General features: G+C 39.1%; 2 protein-coding genes across 3 annotated transcripts in view; both read left to right on the plus strand.

Annotated features, from left to right (window-relative positions):
* Positions 1 to 10,822, plus strand: part of RALGPS1 (Ral GEF with PH domain and SH3 binding motif 1) — a 76,975-nt gene extending 66,153 nt beyond the window's left edge. Inside the window, exons 16-22 of one of the 2 annotated variants that reach the window (XM_034067329.1) lie at positions 600 to 651; positions 941 to 1,021; positions 3,868 to 3,973; positions 4,784 to 4,876; positions 5,047 to 5,152; positions 6,198 to 6,289; positions 7,060 to 10,822. In XM_034067329.1, the coding sequence (XP_033923220.1) occupies positions 600 to 651; positions 941 to 1,021; positions 3,868 to 3,973; positions 4,784 to 4,876; positions 5,047 to 5,152; positions 6,198 to 6,289; positions 7,060 to 7,089 (560 nt within the window). In that variant the 3' untranslated portion in view covers positions 7,090 to 10,822. Of the gene's footprint in view, positions 1 to 599; positions 652 to 940; positions 1,022 to 3,867; positions 3,974 to 4,783; positions 4,877 to 5,046; positions 5,154 to 6,197; positions 6,290 to 7,059 lie in introns of those variants that run through there. The other variant, XM_034067330.1, reaches the window with a different exon arrangement.
* Positions 10,823 to 18,031: 7,209 nt separating this feature from the next.
* Positions 18,032 to 22,221, plus strand: LOC101881576 (uncharacterized). The gene is made up of 2 exons (XM_005146261.3): positions 18,032 to 18,217; positions 20,639 to 22,221. Exon 2 carries the CDS (start codon positions 20,700 to 20,702, stop codon positions 22,017 to 22,019), a length of 1,320 nt encoding a protein of 439 aa, XP_005146318.2. The 5' UTR covers positions 18,032 to 18,217; positions 20,639 to 20,699; the 3' UTR covers positions 22,020 to 22,221.
* The last annotated feature ends 631 nt before the right edge of the window (positions 22,222 to 22,852 follow it).

Raw genomic sequence — 22,852 nt, forward strand, 5'->3', positions numbered from 1 at the left:
GGTCACCCTGAGCAGTCCTGGGCAAATTAAAATTATGAGCTGAATAGCTGTGCCAGGGAAGAAGGGACGAATTGGTTGTGTGCGTGTAGGAGAAATAGGAACTGTTGTGAGTACAATCATACTGATTTGTTATGGCTTCTAGCAGCATACAGCTGGCAACTCATCTGTTACAGGTGTGCTCGCTTGTTGAACAATGATATCATGTCTAATAACTTTAATTGCCTTAACAGATGTGGTAGAAATACTGTCTTATAAAGTAAGTGGATTTTGTGTTCCTGAAGTGCTCAGCTGTTGAAGGAAAAGCAGCGTAATGAAAATTGAAGTAACATGTAGATGTCTGATGTTTAAACACAGCAGTAATGGTTACTTTGTTCATCAGTGAGATACTGTATTCTCATTATAGATGGGAAGGCTCATGTAAGTCTCTTCCAATTTAGATTTTACCACAAACTCCAAAGACATCAACTTTGAAATGTGATTTGAGTAAGCAGTTTCCACAGTACTAGATACAAAGATTATTCTGGTGATGCACATATATTGGCTTTGTATTTTCCCTTGAGTGATTTTCTTACGCCTTCTCTTTACTACTCTTTTTCTAGATAGCAGTGAAAGCTCAGAATTTAGTGAGGAGCTGCCGTCAGGGCTTGAAAGGTGAGTCAGTCTTCATGTACACTCAGCACTCTACAAACTTAGCTAAGAAATTCATAAATGATCCCTGACATAGGTAAGCACTAAATCAATAGTTACTATTACCAAATCATTGATTAGTTAGGGGCAAAAACACCCACCAAATTTTTCAATTTAAAGCACTGTAAAGTTACTATGTTTTTCTTCCCATGGACCTGAAAAGATTGGGAACTCTGTCACATTTACCAAACCCCTGAACTGTTGAAGTCTCAGACTAGAATTTTCCTCATGAGATATTTGCATTCACAAACAGGGGTCGTTTATATGCCACGCTGGGGCCTAACTGGAGGGTACCGATGCGGAATTCTCCTAGGAGTCGAAGCTGTGTCTACAGGTACAGTTCAGGGTCTACCTTGCTTAGTCTATGGTGCTAAACTTCCACTTGGGTCTCTACGCTTTTCTAGCGTAATGTATTTTGTGTCCAAAAGTATCCTTGTATGACCATATCAACCTTATGGGAGTCCTCATCTCCTGTTAATGCTGAAGCAAGAGAATGGCCCATTTAGATGAAATTGAGTTTAGCTGTTGATTTAACCAGTTATATTTGGTTTCTGCATTGCAGAAATCTCATGTTTACTTCGGGGTTTGTGACATTACAGGAGTAGGTTTGTCATAAAGGCCATCTTTACCTCCTGTGACAAATAATGATGTTAGAAGCATGCCTTCTTGATCCTTTCTCACAATTTATTTCCTGCTTTGCAGGACAGCTACCCGTAACATGTTTGTATCAGAGAGCTATAGTATGATGTATCGATTTTGTACAGTAAACAGGTGTTACCTTGGACCCCAAGTAAGAGAGTGCATATGCAGTATCTTACGTAGCAGGCTCTCCCAGTGTTGCTTGTCACTGAAACATGGACTTTTCAGAAACAGATAATACATTTACAGTCCAAAGAGAGGTGACATGGAAAACTCTATATAGTTAGAGGGATAAGAATCATTCATTGTATCCATACCTGACCTGGACTTCATAAATCATAGAGTCATAGAATAGAATCATAGAATAGTTCAGGTTGGAAAGGGCCTTAAGATCATCTAGTTCCAACCCCCCTGCCATGGGCAGGAACACCTCACACTAAACCATGCCACCAAAGGCTCTGTCCAGCCTGGCCTTGAACACCGCCAGCGATGGAGCATTCACAGCTTCCCTGGGCAACCCATTCCAGTGCCTTACCACCCTCACTGTAAAGAACGTCTTCCTTCTATCCAATCTAAACTTACCTTAAGTTTTAACCTATTACCCCTTGTCCTATCACTACAGTCCCTAATGAAGAGTCCCTCTCCAGCATCCTTGTGGGCCCCCTTCAGATACTGAAAGGCTGCTGTGAGGTCTCCACACAGCTTCAGACTGAACAGCCCCAATTTTCTCAGCCTGTCTTCATACAGAAGGTGCTCCAGCCCCTGATCATCCTTGTGGCCCTCCTCTGGACTTGTTCCAACAGTTCCATGTCCTTTTTATGTTGAGGACACCAGAACTTCACACAATGCTCCAAGTGAGGTCTAATGAGAGCAGAGTGGAGGGGCAGGATCACCTCCTTCAACCTGCTGGTCACGCTCCTTTTGATGCAGCCCAGGATACGGTTGCTTTCTGGGCTGTAAGCGCACACTGCAGCTGGCTCATGTTCATTTTCTATTCCACCAACATCGCCAGGTCCTTCTCTGCAGGGATGGTCCGAATCTTTTCTCTGCCCAACCTGTAGCTGTGCCTGGGATTGCTCCGACCCAAGTGCAGGACCTTGCATTTGTCATGGTTAAACTAAATAAATCCTATGGTAATGGAAGTGAGGAAGTATATATGAACAGTAAAGAAAATAGGCCCCTTAAACAGTATTGTGAAAATAGTGAGATTTAGTTGGGAGTTTAAATCCAGCCAGTTTTTATTTTGTATAAATTAGTTTGCTTCAGCCATTGTAGAATTGTTGATATAATGTGTAAATGTAAATACAGTCATTTTACTTGGGCTAATAACATCTGATAGCAGCATAAATTAGAAGTTAGTAATAAAAGTGCATACATTATAAGTAAGTAAAGGAATACGTTTTGGAACAGTATTTCTCCTATTATACCTGCTTCTAGAAAATACTCTCTTACCATGTCCATGGTATATTTGTTTCATAAAGGTATACAAGCTAAAAATACAAAATGTAGGAGGACAAAAATGTGAAAAGCCTAGTAAATACACAAAGAATTATTCCCCAAAATACATTTCTGATGTTTATCCACCATCAGGTAATTCACATGTTTGCATTCATTCTTCCTTTTCTGGAATCTCCTACTGCTTTTGTCAAAAGACTGGAATTGGCAAGATACACATCAGCACAGACAAGGCAATTCCATTTAATCCAAGGAGATGCACTTGCCAGTGGTGTTGCTGTGTGTATCACTTTCACCAGCATGTGTTTATGTGAGACAGTCTTACTTGTTCACAGAATAATGTTCCTTTCACAACTTAATGGTAGATTATACATGTCCTTTTCTTTGTATTGGTTATTAGACATTAGAATGATTAGAATTAGGTGCCTCTGGTAGATTTCACTGGCCCTCATAAGAATATCAGGGCTGTGATCACATGCAATGAAAAGAGAATTAGCAGAAGCTAATTCTAGCAGATCAACACCTGCCAGTCAGTCTTTGCTTGTAATGTTCTCAGTGGCTGTTTACATCTGCAAAGTAGCCTGTGCTTGGATTCTTTCAGCTGTAGCACTTTCTCACTGTGGTATGTGGGGAAGCTATGTGTTAATCCTGGAAAAGCAAAAAATATTTTAATCACAATAAATTATTTGGCAGTTTTCCATAGTTTTCCCAGCCTTCTTCCAGTTAGCCAAGGTAGTTTTCTACATTCTTTTTTGGTAGTTAAAATTTATTTTAAGATAAAATCACATTTGTGAGCACTCTTACTGAAAAATTGTAAGCAATAAATTTCCAGAAATCCAGATAATTTCTGTAATTTGCCAGAATAAAATAGAAAATTTCCTGTTTTCACTTTGATGACTTGCTGTTTTTCAAAGACCCTTGTTCCTACTTGATATCTGGGTCTGGAAAATATATAGAGTCAAGCATCAGATGATACAATATAGGTAAGGCAATGCAGGAAAATTGTATTTAGAGCTAAATTATGTTGCCTGCTTCTTGTCCTTTCTTATCTGATCAAATACATATGGCAGTGTTTTGTCTCTCCAGCCCAACAGGGGCCTGCAGCTGCACATTAGGTAGTTCCCTAGGAGTCATTACCATGGAAGGGCCATTAAGAAGAAAAACATTGCTCAAAGAAGGCAAGAAACCTACTGTAAGTAATTCTTACTTTTTCTGTGATTCTAATTCAGTAGTGGTTGTTCTAATTTCCGTATTAAACCTGCAGTTTGACACGACACAAAATGATGCTCTTTGTTATTACCAATTATAAAATTGTTTTCTGTTCAGAGTTTTAGCTAGGTTAAAACAATGTTGGAACCTTTGTATGTCATTTGTTCTACAGCAGCTTTCCTTTTCCCTGCATTTGCAAGTAATGTCTTGAATTGTGGCAGCAGAGCAAGAGTAAAGCCACTTTATAAATCAGTATGCATTCCTGTGAGGGTTGAAATTTAGTATGGTGGTGAAATGGAAGTGCTGCAGGGCATCTGCCCATAGCACCAAAGTCACGGTAATTCACACTTAAACCTAAATTCACAGGTTTCACATGGTTCTAGTACTGTTCATTTGGAAATTTCTTTGTTTTCTGTAGAGTTCATTGATATTTTCTACTGCAGCCCTAGTGCTTAGTGCCAAAAGGTTTGGAGAATTGCAGAGACGTCATCTCAGTAATTTTTACCGATGCAGAAGTCTTAAGATCTGGCCAGTAGAAGGCAGCACACTCTTTTGCTGTGAAGCAATCCTGATATTTTTAGGAGATACACGAGTAAAATGGATTGTATTCACAGCCAGCCACCCAAATGTAGGTAACTAGGCTGATACACACCAGGAGACATTTTTTTTATCTAACTCTCCATTTCTTGCTTCTGAAATTAATTTTGGTGGTGCCTGGACTTGTTTGTGATTAGACTTTTGAAATGTTAGAGTTATGCAGAGTTTTTCCTCATTTTTCTCCTTTCTGATTGAGCTCTCCTCATGGACGAGATACTGGGTTATGCTTTCAGGATCAACTCTTCTGTACTTCGGAGCAAAATCTTTAAGAGGCACTGAAAGAAAACACGTAAGTTTTAAATTTATTCTAAACCCAAAAATTGCATATTCAGAAGCTGGCCTGGATGGGTGGTTGAAGTGTACTTGCTGTTCCAGGCTAAGCTGTATGTCTGCACAACTTTTACAGTCAAAAGTTAATCACCACTGCCTCAGCTGTGATTGACTTGTCTTCTCTTCCAGTATAAGTCTACACCTGGTAAGAAAGTCTCGATACTGGGCTGGATGGTGGCACTTCCCGACGACCCTGAGCATCCTGATATTTTCCAGCTAAATAATCCTGACAAAGGTAGGTGTTGCAGGATGGATGTTGTCTGCATTATATTTCTGTGACAGAAAGTAGACTGATCTGTTAATGAGTTTGCAGGTTACAGAACTTGCAGTGGCAAGTTAAAAAGACAGAGGAGGGAGATTTTCAATACAGAATTTTCAAGGGAGGGTGCAAATGAAGTTGAACATATTTCTACACTATGCTGTTGTGCTCCTATGGTGCCTGCAGAGGTGTTGCTGCATCTGAACAGTTACAGTTTTAGAGAAATTGCCCAACCAGTATGAGATTGCTGCATGTCCATGTGCCCACTTACACTGTTGTCTGTTTCTGCATAGCTTTCTTAAGATCGCTCAATACCAAAATTTGACTTACACCAAGGCTAATTAAAATACCATGAAAATTCTCCAAAAATTAAACCATTTATTTTTTAAAAAGCCTTTGAAGTAATTATTAATTACTTTTTAATAAATAATTTTGAAGTGCCATAATTCTACCACCTTGATTAAACTTCAACAATTCAAAAGACCTGAAGGCCCTTGGAGTTATTTTGAGGGTTTCTTCTCTTTTCACATTTTCAGCTTTCATGCTGGCCATGGATTTGTAGCTACTGTACAAAGTGCATCTTTTGGGGGTTGACTAAAATGCACAGTGTTTGATTATAAAGTATTTACAAAATAAGCAGGCATAGAGGAAGCTCACAATAGGATTTTGACAAGAACTATGTTCACAGATATCAGGAACATTCAAACCAAGTTTGGCACTAACCACAACAGTCAATGAGAAGAAAGACAGGAGTAAATTAGATGTGACCTAAGTAATCTTTTCTGTGTCTGTATTTGGCCTCTCTACCTATGCACTCCTCTTAGCTTTGCAGGCCACACATGTTCTCATACTTCCTTCACTCAGGGACTGTTGGATAACATGCCTCACGTTGGATGTAATATATGAGCAAATTAGTTTATCAGTTTACTTCAGGACTTTGGCTCCTGGACAAAAGTTAGAATCTCTTCAAAACTCCATGTCTCTGCAAATGTAGAGCTTTTGATTTTCTATTTTTCTGTAGGCAATGTTTACAAGTTCCAGACTGGTTCAAGGTTTCATGCAATATTATGGCATAAGCATTTGGATGATGCATGTAAAAGCCACAAGCCTCAGGTAATGTTTTAAAACTTATTTCTGCCAACTTTGCCATATTTTCCAGAAAATCCTTAGTAGAAAAGATGCCTCTTTTCAGTCTGTGTGCACACACTGCCCTTTGGGGACAGACAGAATTCCTTGTTTTGCATATTGGTCCAATTTTTCAGTAGGAGGAATTAAAAATATCTAAAACTACATCATTCTCACCAAATCGGGAATTGTGCACTTCTAGCTATAGGATCGATTACCTAAACAGCATGTAATGTCTACAATTAACTGCTTCAAGTGAGGTTGAAGCTCCCCTTCAGAGGGGACTTTCTCATGGACAAAGAAGGCATGCTAGCATTCACTGCAGCGCCTGGGTCTATAAGTAGCATCGAAGAGCGTGCCCTATAAAACACCATGTTTGTTCTTTATATAGCAGCCTCATTCTTCTGAGGAAAATGTTAATTCTTAAAAGGTTTCCAAACATTTATATTAATAGGATGCTGATCCATATAGGACCTAAACCAGGATACAGCTCAAGGAACTTCTTAAAACACACACACATCCCCCACACACATACTGATGATTTCTTAGAATACTTCTGTTGGATGTGGTCCGTGAATAGACAAATCATTTGAGTCTTTATCTTTCAGTTATGGGATTAGCCCTCTTTTGGCCCTGCTGTGAACTGATTACACTTTTCACGTTGGATAAGAAATGATTGGCCAACTTTATTTTGTAACCTTGAGGTTTCCCAAGCCTCAGGAGTATTATACTGCTGAATAATTCGCGTTCTTTTCCAGGTACCTGCTAATCTAATGTCATTTGAATGATTTGCTCTCCTACCTGGTGCGACTTCAAGTGCCAAACTGAAGAAACAGGCTGTTGTTCTCTGAGAAGGAAGAGGAGAACGTTTTTCCTGACATGAGCCAGCCACAAATATTACAGCACTTTCCTATGTAACTTGAAAGTGATTCTGACACAGCTTTTAAAAGCAGAAAGTGAATGTTGTCCTTAGGACCTGATACAGTCTCATGCACTGAGTGAAAGCTGACAAGTTAGATGGACAGAAGATTAATCCTAACTCCTGCAGGATTCTAGAGCCCTCAATTTCTTGTGGTCAGAGACTGCCATGAACTGATGTCTGACCACAAACTGAACATGCATCTTCTGCCTATTCTTTTTTAAACAGTTCTTTTTATTGTTAAGCTGCTTTGTGTGACTGAAAAATATTTGGCCCATGTTGGGTTTCAATTCTTTCTAATGCACAGGATGATTGACAGTGTTAACTTGCTGTAAAGTGTCAATTAGAATAGAAAATGGTGGAACAACATTTTTATAATCTAAGTGCACTGAGCTGCTTGGCAATGTGGCTGCCTCAGATTTTGTATCAAATCTCTGGACAATTCTGCTGTTCACATTTGAGCTATTTGGGAAAACATGTATTTTGGCACAGGACAGTTGGTTTTCTTTCCATTCAGTTATGTTACTCAGGAATGCCCTGCCAGTGGATTTAAGGCAGTTTAAATTTGTTACGCTACAGGTTGTCTTTCATTCTCTTCCTAGTGGCATAGCTGCCTACAAGTTTGGGGTTTTTCCTTCAGTCTGAATGTTGTTCATCTTAAGTCCCTTGGTACAGGGAAGCAGGTAATGAGATGTTATGTATCACATGGCCATGGCTTCTCAGAATGATTCCAAATCATTGTTTCTGTTCTTTCTGTGGATGACTTGGCTCCACTCAATTCCAGTACATGGTGCACCTTTATGACATATAGTACTGGCACATGGTACTGCTATTATAAAATCAGGATGACAATGAAAGGTAGGGAAGACTAACAGAAGCCTCCAAACCAGTGTCCAGAGAACAAAACAAAACAAAATACACCAAAAAAAACCCAAACCCACCAAAAAAGAATGTATCTGAGCCGCCTCTTCTGAAAGAACTTTATGCATCTGTAGCTGTATCTCTGCTGTGGCCTAGCACTCCTATGGTCAGAGTTTTTCTCTGTTGCCATGCGAAGTTAAGCACTTTTTCAGTTTGAAACTCTTGGGCCATAAGGCATCAGTATCCAGACTTCATCGCTCACCAGGAAACCTCTTCTGAGTTTCCTGAGGTTGCACAGAGGAGAAATTTGCAAGCCAACCTCTAGCTTACAAACCATAAAAAAATGGAAGTCAGTTTAATTGAGCAGAGCCTCTATTCGAACAAGCTCCTTGGCACTGGGGTATTTATTCTGTGGACTTGAATGATTTTCTAAATTTTGGTTTTGAAACTTCTCTAACAACAACCAAACAAACTGTATGCTTAAATGTAGGTCAGCTTTAACTTTTGTGTTATTTTAAGTGTCCATGATGCAATCCTGAGAATAAAGCCTAATACTTACCAGCTTTTCAAGAAAATGGGTTCCTGGCAACTGCATTTAGATCCTGGGACATGTCGAAGTGTATGTAAAGCTGACAGAGTTTCTTTGGCAGCTCAGGAGTTGTGTGAAGAGTGATAATGCAAAATATATTCAATTTTTTTTCTCCTTTTTTGATAGATTAAGACAACTTTGAACTAGGAAAAACACCGGTATCTGCAAGCACAGAGGGTCTGATGCCATTAGAGACAGTGTAGAAGCTTTTGAATGTGGTAAAATCCTGTCACCAGTAAATTACTTCATACATTTAGACTATGATATAATATTCTGCACCTGTGGACTTTTGTGATTAGTTATCAGTGAGGTTATTCATGAGGATGCAAATATTAAGTGAACTGTCAGTTTAGTGAATGTGCCTCCTATGACCATGTGTATTGTGTGTTACTAGCATTAGGGCTTGAACCATGTGCAGAACAGTGACCAAAATGATGACACACTACCTAAAACCCAGCTGGTTAAGGTAAGAGGGTTTTTTTTTAAAGTTACTTTAGTAGCCCTTTCCTCTTGAAAGGTAATCACCCAATCTCTTTTAGATATAAGCTGAATTTAAAGGAAGCATGTAAATACTCATTTCTGATGGGATGTAGTGGATGTGAACACCAGTGAGAACTTGTGACATGTTTTCTGGCATATTGCAAGTGAGATAAACTAATGGATGTTGTAACAACTTTAAGTTATGTTTAACAAGTCTTTTTTGGAAAGAAGAATAGCTGCTGACTGATTCAGTAGCAATAAATGAGCCTGTACGCACTCAGAATTTAATTGCTTCTAGAATTTAAGGGTCTCTAAAGTGTTACATGTTATTCTGTGTAAAAGAGGTAGGGGGTGCTAGCATTCAAAAATACACTTTTACTCAAAATCACAAGTCCATACATAGAGCCTGTTGGAGAAGTTACAAAAAGGTCCATTTGCACTTTGTTGTAAAACAAATTCCCAACTAGAAAGGAGGCATCTTTGCCAGAAACCACCATGGGCCCCAAAAGTGTGTGGCATGAATGAAAGGCAGTAATTGTGAATGATTCTTATAACCAGTCATCTGTCACTGACAGAAGCTGGACCTGTGGAGAAATTAAAACCTTCAATCCTGCTCAAGTGTCAAATTGAAATCCTACTCAAAACCTTGGAATTTGGAGATATGTCCAAAAAACCCCCTTTAACTCCATCACACTATTATTTGAATGTAAAAATGTTGTATAGAAGAAAGATGAAGATAGCAGTTAATAGTTTTACACAATAGTCAGGTAAACATCTTTTCAGTATAGCACAATTGTGAAAATGCTGCACAATATGACAAAAAATCAGCATTATGGCAGTATAAGGATATTACTTAAATATCTTAAATCAATTTTAAGTGGGTTTTTAAGTATTAAGCAGTTTGTAGCTGCTGATTGGAGTTTTTATGCTGTCATTTGGTACTATTTGCTGTCATCTGGTACTTTTAATGTGAATTAAAAGCTGCTATTGAAATACAAATTATTACGTATTAGTCCTGATTAATACAGCATTTTCACAAAAGTATCACAGACCACACAACTTCTCATCCATCAAAGAGAATAACTGCAATAGTTGGATACAAATAAACATTGTCAGAATTGTGAAGATAGAAAATGTATGTAGGCAATAGTATTAATTTATTAATGTGCAATTTTGATGTCATTCAGTGCCAAAATGTATGTTTTTCTAAATAGCACTAAAAAGAGGCAAATAAAGTAGTTTTCAAATGACGACTTATTTGTCACATTACAGTGTAAACCGATTTCAACATTTGGGTTTGTTTTGTGTGAAAACTGTTGCACTATTTTTGGCTGTATTTTCCAGCAGTCCACTGCATGCCATTTGTGTAAGGACTCTTTCTTTAACCCTTGTGAACTGTCTCACCCATAATAACCCTGGCGTTGGAATCTAGGTTTTTGGCAAAGTATTTTGTTACCTCAGTCTTGTATCGAGTTGCTGTATTTTTCAGTTTGTTACATTGATAATGATTGTTTCACTAATTAAATAATGTAAAAAAAAAAAGAAGAAAAAGTTTGTTTACTTCAGCAGCAAATTGCATTTGGTTGTAAGCTGAAAAATGTGCAGACTGTATATGCTGTTAACAATAAACTATTCTGAAAAAGACTAGTAAAGGTACAGAAGGAACATGTGAGCTTAAAGGCAGCAAGCATGTTTTATTTGTGAATCAATGGTAATAGAGTTGAAGAGACTTTATAGTGCAGAGTGTGTAGCCATTTAATAGGATAAATACAACAGAATCCAAATTTGTAACAGAAAATTGAAAAACCTTCCAAATTTGCCTTTTTTTAAAGCGGGATTTGGAAGGTCCAACGAAGTGGAGACAAACCTATCCTGCTCTTTTCCTAGGAAATGTGGTTTTGGTTGATGAAACATAGGAGTGGATTGCTCCATCCTTGGCAGTGTTCAGGGCCTGGCTGGATGGGGCTTGGAGCAACCTGCCCTAGTGGAAGGTGTCCCTGCCCATTGGCAGGTGTTGGAACTGGATGGGCTTTAAGGTCTCTTCAACCCAAACTGTGTTGTAATTCCCCATTCAAGGCAAATAAGGTCCATGTTATGACTGGCAAAGAAGGTGCTTTAATTTTTCTGCAGAAACATAATTTCATGAGCAGTTGCTTGAGAGATAAATTGTTACGTACGGTGAATGCAGGACCAAAACCAGCTCATACAGAATAGCTACTTTTAGAGCTGAAAAAGAAAGCACATATCCCCTTCCTGAAATGGACTCCTTTTCCTGTTATCCTCCAGAAACAGGAAGACTGGTTTGAGGGGTTTTTTAATTGCTTTGTAGTCCTGGAAATCACTTGGATCTGTACAGCTTTTCTCCAGAGTCATGTCCAGTGTTTTACTGTAAATATTTTATAAGGGAAGCATCAGTAAGTGTCTCTTAGATCTACCAAATGGTTCTTTGCACTGATAGCATCAGTTTAAGTGCTAAAATTCTTTGGAATTCCTTTCCTCTCCATAGACAACAGAATAGAAAATAAACAAAGTGAGGCATTAGGAAGGAAAGGCAACAATCGCTATATGCCAGATTGCCTCTGTAACAATAATAATGGCAAATTACAGAGGAAAAAAAAGGACTGCTTTCTGCATTTCAGTATTTCACTATAAGGGAACATGGTTTTGTGCTAAAACACCCAAAGATGAGTACTGAAGAGCTCATTAAATGCTCCTGATGTCCAAGCCTTTCATTTGTAACCTGGGAAAGAAAAACCAAACGAAATCTTTAATAAGTTTATTCCTGCTTTAGATGCCAGGCTGTCCTGGGTATGTGAGTGAGGGCACTGGTAAATTGCATTGATTTTTGTTCTGGAATCAGTGATGGTTGTTGTATTTCCATAGCTGTGATATACTGCTGTGAACATTTATTTACCAAATTCTGAAATTCTCTTTGTTTAGGGGGGAGCGTAAAGAAAAAAGAAGTCAAAGTTCACATGTCTCAGCAGATGTCAGATGTGAAAGTAGTTCAGATAAGTATGTTAGGAAGGATGAAAACACCCATTTTGCGTCATCTAAAACACAGTTGTGCATAAGAAAATGCGGATAGTAATGAATTGGAGGAAGTATCCTTTTTATTTCTGGTCTTTGTCTGTAGCCATGCTCTAACTGCCAGAAATCGGCTTTTCAGATTTAAGGAAGAGGAGATTGTGTTCCAAGTGATTTCTTGCTTCCGATGGTCCCTGCTCTGGGTTTGCAAGCATGTTGTAACCAAGTAAAAAGTAAGCAAGGTCAGAAACCAAACCCATTTGTTGTAGTGTACGTATAGAGAAAAGTCTGTCCAGTTCTGCAGAATGAAGTAAGTAAGCAGCTAGATAAATTATTTTACATCTGATTTGTTAATTGATAGCACTAAATAAAATTACTTTTTGAACACACAGGAACACTGCAGAACCTGGGAACACTGGAAAGTAGTTGTAGCAAAATGGTTACCGTTGCTTACAATAATACAAAACTGGTTATGTGAACCTGTTTGACATAAACGCAGTGAATGTATGCATTGTCTTTTAGAGGGTAACATCATGGGGCAAAGCAAGGAAATGGAAAACAAGATAAGGGGCAGCCAGCTGGTGCAGGAATGAATAGGTGAAGATTAAAGGAAAAAAAACCAACAAAGAAACCCTTACTTTCTTTTCAGTTACAAGATGTTCTTTGCTGCTTTCAGGTACAGCATACTTGGAAGTCCAACTAGTCCTGCCTGCATTGTTTAGTAGCACAATTGTTTTAATTCTTTCGACAGTTGGGAGTGGGGAGGGAATAGTTTCTGGTTTGCTTATCAGCCTCAAAGAGGGTTGCTGAGGAGTCTTGGATCTTCCCTGTCATAAGGGTGAATGCAGGTGGCAGAGTAAAAGCGTGTGTTTGCACAGCTACTGAGTTACGAAAGTCATTAAAAACACCATTTTTGTAGCCGTGTTTTTGGATCACTGTGTGAAGCACCTTGTGTATTGTATATGAGAGTTAATATAACCTATTGTTTTGCATAAACTGTTTTCTACAGAAGCATCACATATGCTGAACCCCCCCCCCCCCCACACAATCAGAGAGGGCTTCCTAGGTCTTACAGCAGCACGAATAAGGAAGTATGCATGATAATTCAGATGTAACTAATTTATAAAGAGCTAAAAAGGTTTATTCCCCTGTGTGTATTTTCAGAAAGGGAGAAGGGATGTGGGGCACATACAGGCAAGGAGCAAAATTCACACTTGGGCTTACCCCACACTGCTAACCTTGGAAAGCACTATGAGGAGCACAGGGCTCCATCAGACCTAAAGAGATCACCAAGTGGTGAGCCTAAAGCTTTTCTAAGTTTGCAGAACTGAGTAAAGGGGAAGAGAAGAAAGGGCCTGAAGGGGAAGGTGGTTGGTTTTTTATTATTTCTTTCTCATGAGCTATTTCACTTTTGCTTTAAGGTAAATGGGCCAGGTGAGTCCTTTCTGTCTGAGTGAACCCTTTAGTCTCCCTTCTTACCTGTCTCTGAAGTTCACCGTTTCTCTCTTTCACCAGGCAGAATAAATAGAAATGCTCAGTGAACTTTGTTTCCACAGAAACACTGAAACTTGTCAGTGTATTTCAGGATGGTTTTAAACATGTTTAAACATTCTTCTCTCTCTCTAGTTAATTAACAATTAATGTAGCCACCAAAAACGTTCTGCCAGGAAAGAGGGACACATCAGTACGAAGTCCAACTGATAATGGCCTGCTTCCTTCTGTTGGTGATTTGCATACGGTCCCAACGAATCAAACTGAGATACGCTTCTTGCTGATCCCCACTCTTTCAGCTGAATAATCTCCTGACATCATGATAGGGACAATGAGAGGAGACCTAGAATGGAGATTTCACTGAAGAAACTGGAAGTCAAAGGTCAGTTTAGACTTTGGCGTCACCTCCATCTACAAGATGATGCAGTTCCTTTAGAAAAGGACTCTAGGCATGAGCACAAGCCCTTTGGAAAACGCCGAGTGCCCAGCACAGATTGCTGCAGCTCTGGTGTTATGCTACAGCTCTAGGAAAGTAGATGTGAAGTCTTAAAGGTGAAGGACTTTTTTCTTTTTCCTAATAATGACCTGTTTTACCATGGGTGTTGGGGGTGTTGTATTAGGTTTTGGTTGGTTTTTTTAAGTAACTGGCGGTCACAAATGCTTGTTGCTTTCAGAGCCACCAGCCCTTGCTGCTCTAACCCATTCTGTGTGATGGGCTGAATTAAATGCTGAGACATGGAGACATCCACAGCTGAGCTGGATTCTAGGCCTAGTTTGTCTCTTCTGTAGAGGGAAAAAAAATGGGGAGGAGAGAAGCAGAAATGTGTGTTTGTAGCAAAAATATGAAACATACCTGAAATTGCACAGAGGCATAGGTGGATTTTGCAAGAACAGATGTGTAAAGATAGGATGAGGAAAGAGTAGGCTGTTGTTATGTTCAGGAAGATAAAACTATGATAGAACGGTTGCTTAACTATCTGAAATGGGTTATTTAACAAGAAAAATTGTTTGAATAAAAGGCAAAAAGAATACCGTAAAAAAAGATGAAAACGAAGCTGCTGCCTGGCTGTGCTACTTTATTCCTCTTGGTAATTTTGTACAGTACAAGTGTAAGCTAATTTCACTTGTTTCCCTCTTCAGTTTACACTTATTGGTTGCAGTCACCAAAGAAGAGTGTGCCACTAGTGTTAGAAGTTGCATTGTCATTATTACCTAAAAAACTATACTACAATTAAATGAAACATTAAGTGCAAGATGGTATAAAACACAACAGAGAGGATAAGATAGTGCCAAGTATTTGATTTCCTTTTCAATGATAAAAATGTGAATTGTTAGCATAGGGAAATGAGTATTTAAATAAAATTTGAGTATTCAGAGAACACAGTTGACAGCCAAAACTGACAAAATTCTGTTTAGTATGACTCTCTCTTGCACATAGAAAAGCTGCAGACACCTAGTTAAAATTGTCTTAGTACAGACGTCTCTAGTCCTCACACTAAAACCACACTAAAGAAATGAGATTTTAGTATTTCCAGTCAGGTGGCTACAAGTGTTTACCTGAAAGTTCTTCAGAAGTGACAGGGTGTGCACTGCAGCCGTTACTGCTCAAGTGCTTCATGACCTGAACCTACTCGAGAAAAAGAAAACAAGACTGTACTGCTTTTAGGTCAGGGTTCCTTTTGATATTAGTTGACCGAAGAGTATAATTAATATCAGGTAGCTGTAGAACTGTTCACTCTAAACTTTTTAACAAAAACATACAGATACTCAAAACCTTACTTAAAGCTCTTAAAACCTTTGCATTTAGTGATGGGGGGAGGTATTTATTAGTGTGGTTTTAAAACCTTTGCTTTCTGTAAATCAGAATTTCACAGATCATGATTGTTTCATACTGACATTTGTTGCTTATGCTGCTGAGCATTATCAGGCTGAATACAGGGACGATTTGACTGCACTGCTAACTACACACTGTAGGTCCACCACTTTTCCTAGGAATTAGCAAATTGGTTCCATGAACTCACATACATAGGCCACTTAAAACTGCCTTATTCCAATCTGTGTATCTAGCATCTGAATAATTTCTGGGACCAGAATGAGAGCCTCAGCCCCACTCAGTATTGAGTAGTGTGTACTGCACTTTGAGTAATGTGCACTGAGTAGTGTATGCAGGCTTCTTTCTCAGAAGCACTAATTAGGCAAATCATGAAATGCCACTTTTATAACACTCCCTGTGGTTATAATAATAGCACAAGTTACTGGCAACCTTCTTCAGCCTTTGAGAAACTTTTATAATGAAAGGTATGATCCAGGTCAGAGCTCTCTGTCTGCTTTCTGGGAAGAGCAAATCAGCAGTTGTTCTTCCGTGTGACAGCTCACATTAGTACAACGATTTTTACGAGAAGAGATACGCAAGTCAGCAAAGTGATGTGCTGGTTACTTCTTCCCCTTCCTTGTGCCCCAGCTGACTTCTGAAGTGGAAGGCAAGCAGAAATTCAGACTCCTTTTGCAAATAGTTCCTGTAGGGACTTGATAAATAATAATAACATGTTTTAGAATTCAAGGAAATTTAACAAAACATACATGTTTGAAAATGTTGTCCTAGTGGTTCTGCTAGCAAAATAGGCTCAAAAGGGATCAAAGTTTGAAATACTGAACTGTGGCAAAGGGAAACAGCTATTAGTCAAGTAATAAACAGTTTTGCTTAGTATCAAAGTTACTGATGGATTCCTGAGGCTAGCTTAGTTGATGTTACCTTGTTTTACTTGAAAAAAAGACCATGTGTATAAAGACTTGTTAACATTGCCATTGCAATTGCATGGCAATGTTACTTAAAGGGCACAACCATGTTACACAAGCAACTATGCTTCAGACAGGAGCTGGGGTGGACATTTCTTTCTGGTTGTCTTATTCCCGAGCAGTGTTGAAGGACTTCTGAGATCATTGAAAACTGCATCTTTATTCTGTTGATTTATATTTATCTATTTTGCCATAACTGAGCTGACACAGGATTGTAGATAAACAAGTAAATAACAGTAAAAATTGCTGGGGAATGTATATTGTTCCCCTTGAGGTGAATTAAGCATATTTGTGCTTAATTACAGAGAGATTTAATGAAAAGTGCATTGGACATCCCAGCACCATAAGCAGTTCTATGAGGAGTCTGCAAAGGTACAACGTGAGCCATGTTTGGATGTGCATTTGTGTGAGCACTGATCTTGTGAGTGCTGGCACACACATGATGGGACAGTTACTGCAGCATTGCTTATTAATAAGGGAGTTTTTCCATTAGATGGAGTCATTTTGTTTCTGGTCCCTGCTCCCACACAGATTACCCAATTGACAGTTAGGCCTTCTTGCCATCCATGCCAGATTGTTCCTCAGTCATGAACTACCACTGCTGATGAACTTCCCCTTTAAAATACTTCAGCTGTAATCAAGCTACCGCTGCAATTTCCCTTTTCCCATCTAAGACGGCTGAAAACGTGTGTCTTTGCATAGAAATAAAAGTTATTTAAAATAAAAATTGCAAGCACTCCTATTAAAAGAAGGAAGGTTTGGGGTTTTTTTCTCTTCGAACAGCTAGTAAAGTAGGCAACTCCAGGTTTTTCCCCCAAATAAATTGTTCCATTCTTCTTATGTCTAACTTCCATTTCAGTTACTGTTTGTGGTAGTTATTAATACAGCCTCACCAGCCCATCAAGTGTTGACTCAAATTATGCGAAAGCCTTCCAGTACATGAAGGTAGGCTTACCAGACATCTGGAGAGGAACTTTGTACAAGGGCGTGGAGTGACAGGACAAAACAGGATGACTCTAAAGTGACGCAGGAAAGATTTAGTGTGACTATAATAAAGAAGTTCTTCCTTGTGAGGGTGCTGAGGTGCTGGCACAGGGTGCCCAGCAAAGCTGTGGCTGCCCCACCCCTGTCAGTGTTCAAGACCAGGTTGGACACAGGCTTGGAGCACCCTGCTCTAGTGGAAGGTGTCGCTGCCCGTGGCAGGGGTTGGAACTGAGTGAGCTTTAAGGTCCTTCCCAACCCAAACCATTCTATAATTCTACATCCACCTACTGTTTCAGACACCTTCTGTGACAGATTCAAGGGTGATGTGATGAAATACTAGGTTGGGTTTTTTTGGTTTCACAACTGTGTACACAATTGCTCTGTTGATTTTGTGTCACTAGAAAGTGAAAGAATTTTAACAGAGGAAGCTTACCCGAAAACGCCCATAAATTGTCATCTCTCATTCTCCGAGTTAATAAGCATAACTGTTGAGAGGCTGAGACGGTATAACCATCAGCTGAAATGTGTATTCATTAAAGTTGCTTATGTGAGAAAATAACAGAACAGAAAGCAAATTGATTTGCTGTATACAGGAAGCTAACAAAGTTGTGGGATTTCCCCACAGGCTGACAAAAAGTACTAATAGAATTGTAGAGGAAGCAGATGCTGGGGAAGGAGCAAAATTCCAAGGTCTCTCATTTCAGTGGAAGCATAAAGCAGAATTGGATCAGTGGAAAGCATGAAGTGCTAGATGAAGAGGCTTGAAACTGTGAGTAAATGCACTATTGTTTGATTCCTCTTATGTTAAGGAGGGCATGATTTTATGCGTTTGAAATACCAAGATTGCACATAGCAAACATGAACTCCATTGTTTTCTCTTTACACAGCAACTGAAAAATGTTGAGGTGTTATTTAACTATTCCAGGCAAAATAGGTGTCAGATTTATAAAGTTTCAGTAAGAACAAGATATTAAAAACAAGGCTTTTATTTTTTTGTGTGAATAAGTTTCTTGAACTGTGTTGATACAACATACCTTGCAGTAAAGTTGTCTTCCAGTTTCTTCTCTGTCCTCCAAGTGGTATTAATCTGAACAGGCAGAGAAGGTCCAGAGTCGCTGAAGTATTTTCAAACTCTTCTTTTAAAGAGGAGATACCTTTTTCTGTTCAAGAGCACACAAATATTTCATTTAGTAACAGAGCCACAGTGATATCAGACACAGTGAAACAGCAGTTGTTTGCTCAGCTTTGGAATATTATCTTATATGAAGTGAGGCTTTGCCAACGTATGCTCATTTGAACAGAGAACAGTACAAAGCAGTACAATGAGTACCTCTTAAAAACTTTACAAGTATAATCATTTATCAGAATGACAGTGGATAATTCTGCTTAGAAATTATTGCTTTGAAAATAGTTGAGATGCAGCATTCTTTTTTTAACTTGAACAACAGAAACAGTGTTTTTAGTCCCCTAGTTCAGTGGACATCAGGTAGTGGCTGCAGCCTGTGGATTCCAAAACAAGTGGCACAAGCCTGAACCCAAAATCATATTTTGTATTTGGGAAATGATGCACTTTCTTGGAAAATCAGCATACTTCCTTTGAGCAGGTCAAGGTGAAAACCAAATGGATGGAAGTTAGCAACCACTGGAGGTTTCCAGACATGCCTCTCTGGGGAGAAAACACTAGATTATTTAAAGAGAGTACATAGATCTCTCTGTGCTTCTGTCATTTTTATAGGCTACTTTATGTAAAAGGGACTTGTTTCTTTATAGTAACTCTCTGTAAAGTTTTACTCAGTCATTCATGCCCTAGGAGGCCTCTAGTTTCCAATAGTTTACTTTTTTTCCAGATCAAATGCTTCATAATGCTTTTGGCATGCTAAAACTACTCGTTGGTTAGTCTAAAAATAAGCTATTAGGATGAATTTTCATTGTCCAAATTGGGAAACACATGCATACAAAATTCATTAAGAGAAACAATATCAAAAGGTTGCTTGCACATAGTTGAAACAAATTGTTTAACATACAAGACATGAGATGCAAGGAAACGTGTGAGTGACTTCCTGCCTTATGTAACTTACGTGTAAAACTAAGATGGAGACTTCTGTGCAGATGGATTTACAGGATTGCTCCCTTTTTTAACGGGTAGAAAGCAGTACTTGCCATGGGTGGATTTTAACATTAGGTCTTTATTGCAGGAAGAGAATACTGGTTTTCTAACATTCCCTAAATCTTAAAAATGCTATTTTATGTATATTTCCCAAGCCTCATTTAACAGAAAGTTTTTGAGGTATATTTCTGCCTGGTGTAACACTGTCAGTGGAAAACATTTTTCACCAAAACAATGCAGTGTTTTTTGCAGTTAGCATCTGTATCAAAAAACCCCAAACAACTGAACACTGTATTTCTGTAAATAAAAGTGTCAGACATTAATTATGAGGGACTTTATTAGTGCCTTGTTTCATCTCACCCTTTCATAAATTTGTCCCATCTCTTATGCAGTAAATTATCCTCCCCAGAAAAGTTTTTGTCAGGATTCTGTGATTACCTCTACCTTCCTCAGTCACTTTGAGTCCCACTGAAAACACTGGTGGACTTAGAACTATGATCTGAGCATCTTTAGTGGCAAAAGCAGTTTACGTTTAAGGTAATCTCAGCCCCCTGAACGAGTGAAAAGGTTCATTTCAAACCTCTTTTCCTAGGTAACACTGACTACCATAAGATCCTACTAGGCTCTGAAAACATCTTCTTTGTGACTTGACAATCAGGAAACTGAGAGGCTGTGACAGTACAAGAAAAGGCAATTTGAATTTCTATTCACAGCACCTTTATTAAGACAATAAGGGGAAAGGATAACTACAGTTTCACAAGCTTATTGGAATACCAAAAGATAGAAATTGTGGGTTTTCACTAATACAAAATTTCTTCCAGGCCTTAAAGTGATTCAAATTACACTGTATTATCATTACTATATACTAAACCAGCTGAAAATGTTGCACTGGGCTCAAATATAGAGTAAAATATAATAGTTTGGAGTGTATTCCAAACCTGTATGAAAAGCCAGGCTTTCATACTAAAGCCTAAAGTATCAAAACAGTAACTATTGTGTTTAAGACAAAACAGTTGAATACAAAACATTTATTCTTTTTGGCAAAATACTGGAAATGTGGGGGGTTTGTGTGTTTTCTTTCAGAGAAAGTGAACAGAAAACTGAGTGTAAAGACCTGTGAAGTTCCAAAAGGTGAAATTCAGCAATGATACCCTGTGGAAAGAAACGTATTTGTGCTGTTGCCACATTTATTCTTATTTTTGCAACTGCTTTAATCTCCTACTGGAAAGATCCTCAGCTACAGAATAACATCGCCAGAAAAATCTTTCCCCAGGCAACAACAGCCAGTCCAGTGGGCCAGCTTTGTAGGGGCAAACCTGCTCAAGATGTTATAACGCCATTAACAGATAACAGAACTTTTATTATATCCCCATACTTTGACAACAGAGAAAACAAAGTCACTCGTGTGATCGGGATTGTTCACCATGAAGATGTAAAAGAACTGTTCTGCTGGTTCTGCTGTCAGCCTGATGGAAAGATCTATGTATCAAAAGCAACAATCGATGTTCACTCAGATAGATTTGGGTTCCCTTACGGTGCAGCAGACATAGTTTGTTTGGAACCTGAGAACTGTGACCCAACGCATGTATCCATTCACCAGTCTCCACTGGGAAATATTGACCAGTTGCCAAGCTTTGAGATCAAAAACCGCAAGGCTGAGCCCTTCCCTGTTGACTTCACTGTGTGCATCTCTGCCATGTTTGGCCAATACAACAATGTTTTGCAGTTTATACAGAGCATGGAGATGTACAAGATTCTTGGGGTACAGAAGGTGGTGATCTATAAGAACAACTGCAGCCACCTGATGGAGAAAGTCTTGAGGTTATATATGGAAGAAGGAACTGTAGAGATAATTCCCTGGCCAATAAACTCGCACCTCAGTGTTTCTTCTAAATGGCACTATTCTATGGATGGAAAAGACATTGGCTACTATGGACAAATCACAGCTCTAAATGACTGTATATACCGTAATATGCAGAGGAGCAGGTTTGTGGTTCTTACTGATGCTGACGAAATAATTCTTCCCCTTAAGCACCCAGACTGGAAAACCATGATGAGCAGCCTGCAGGAACAGAACCCAGGGACTGCTGTTTTCCTCTTTGAGAACCATATCTTCCCAGAAACTGTCTCCACTCCCATGTTCAACATCTCAGCTTGGAATACTGTGCCTGGTGTTAACATATTAAACCATGTTCACAGGGAGCCTGACAGGAAAGAAGTTTTCAATCCCAGGAAAATGATAGTTGATCCACGAAAAGTGATTCAGACTTCAGTCCACTCTGTTCTGCATGCTTATGGGAACAGTGTGCACGTTCCCATAGATGTTGCCCTCATTTATCACTGTCGGAAGCCCCTTCAAGCAAAACTTCCCAGAGAATCCCTCATCAGGGATACGACACTGTGGAGATACAACTCATCATTAATTATGAATGTTAACAGGGTTCTCTATCAAACTGTACTGTAAGCTCAAAAGTGAAACCTCGGTCATAAGGAGGGAACATGAAGAGCTGCATGTGTTGTAGGGGAGGCAGAGGAAATCATTTGAAAATCCTAAAATGAAATTCACTTCCATGTGAAGTTTAGGTCTTACAGAGGTTCAGGAGAACATCCCTGCTACATACTATACAAAGGTAAATGCATTTGATTTGTGAACTGAATCAAAGTATCCAGAGAAGAGATTTTCAAAACCAAAAAAAATCATTTGCTCCAAGGATGGTTGATGCCTCAGCCCATTACTTTTCAGTCCAGTTTTGTGGGGATGTTTGCACATGGCTAGGAAGGGCCTGATAACATTGTTGTTCCATCAGTGTGACGTATGTCTTAGCAGGGATACATCCTTCTGGAGATACACATCTTTGGCTCTGAAACTTAACTGTGTTGGGTTGCTGCAACTTTAAGTGCAGCAATGAAATTTAAAGGTGTTGCAATAGGCATTTAATGCCATGTTCTCCCCAGCGATAAATGCATTGTGTATTTAAGATGATCAATTACTCTTATGAAGAAGGGTCTGTAACATATGGCTGCCACCAGAGAAGATCCCATCCTCATACAGGGTCTCATGAATGTATTTTGTTGTAGGAATGATTCAGCTCCCAATTGCTGTCTCTAAAAAGTAAAAGTACCGGTGTCAACGACTGCGTTTATCATCGTCAACTACCAGTTTTTCCTTTGCTTTTTTAAAAGTGATTCCTCTCTGGAGCTCGCTTCAGCTTTTCCATTTCACATAAGCTAATGAGGCCAAGTGACAGGAGCCATCCTCCTCCCCGAGACACAGCCTCTCCCTCCGCACTCGCGCTC

This window comes from Melopsittacus undulatus, chromosome 11, assembly GCF_012275295.1.
Source record: "Melopsittacus undulatus isolate bMelUnd1 chromosome 11, bMelUnd1.mat.Z, whole genome shotgun sequence".
In the NCBI taxonomy this organism is placed as follows: Eukaryota; Metazoa; Chordata; class Aves; order Psittaciformes; family Psittaculidae; genus Melopsittacus; species Melopsittacus undulatus.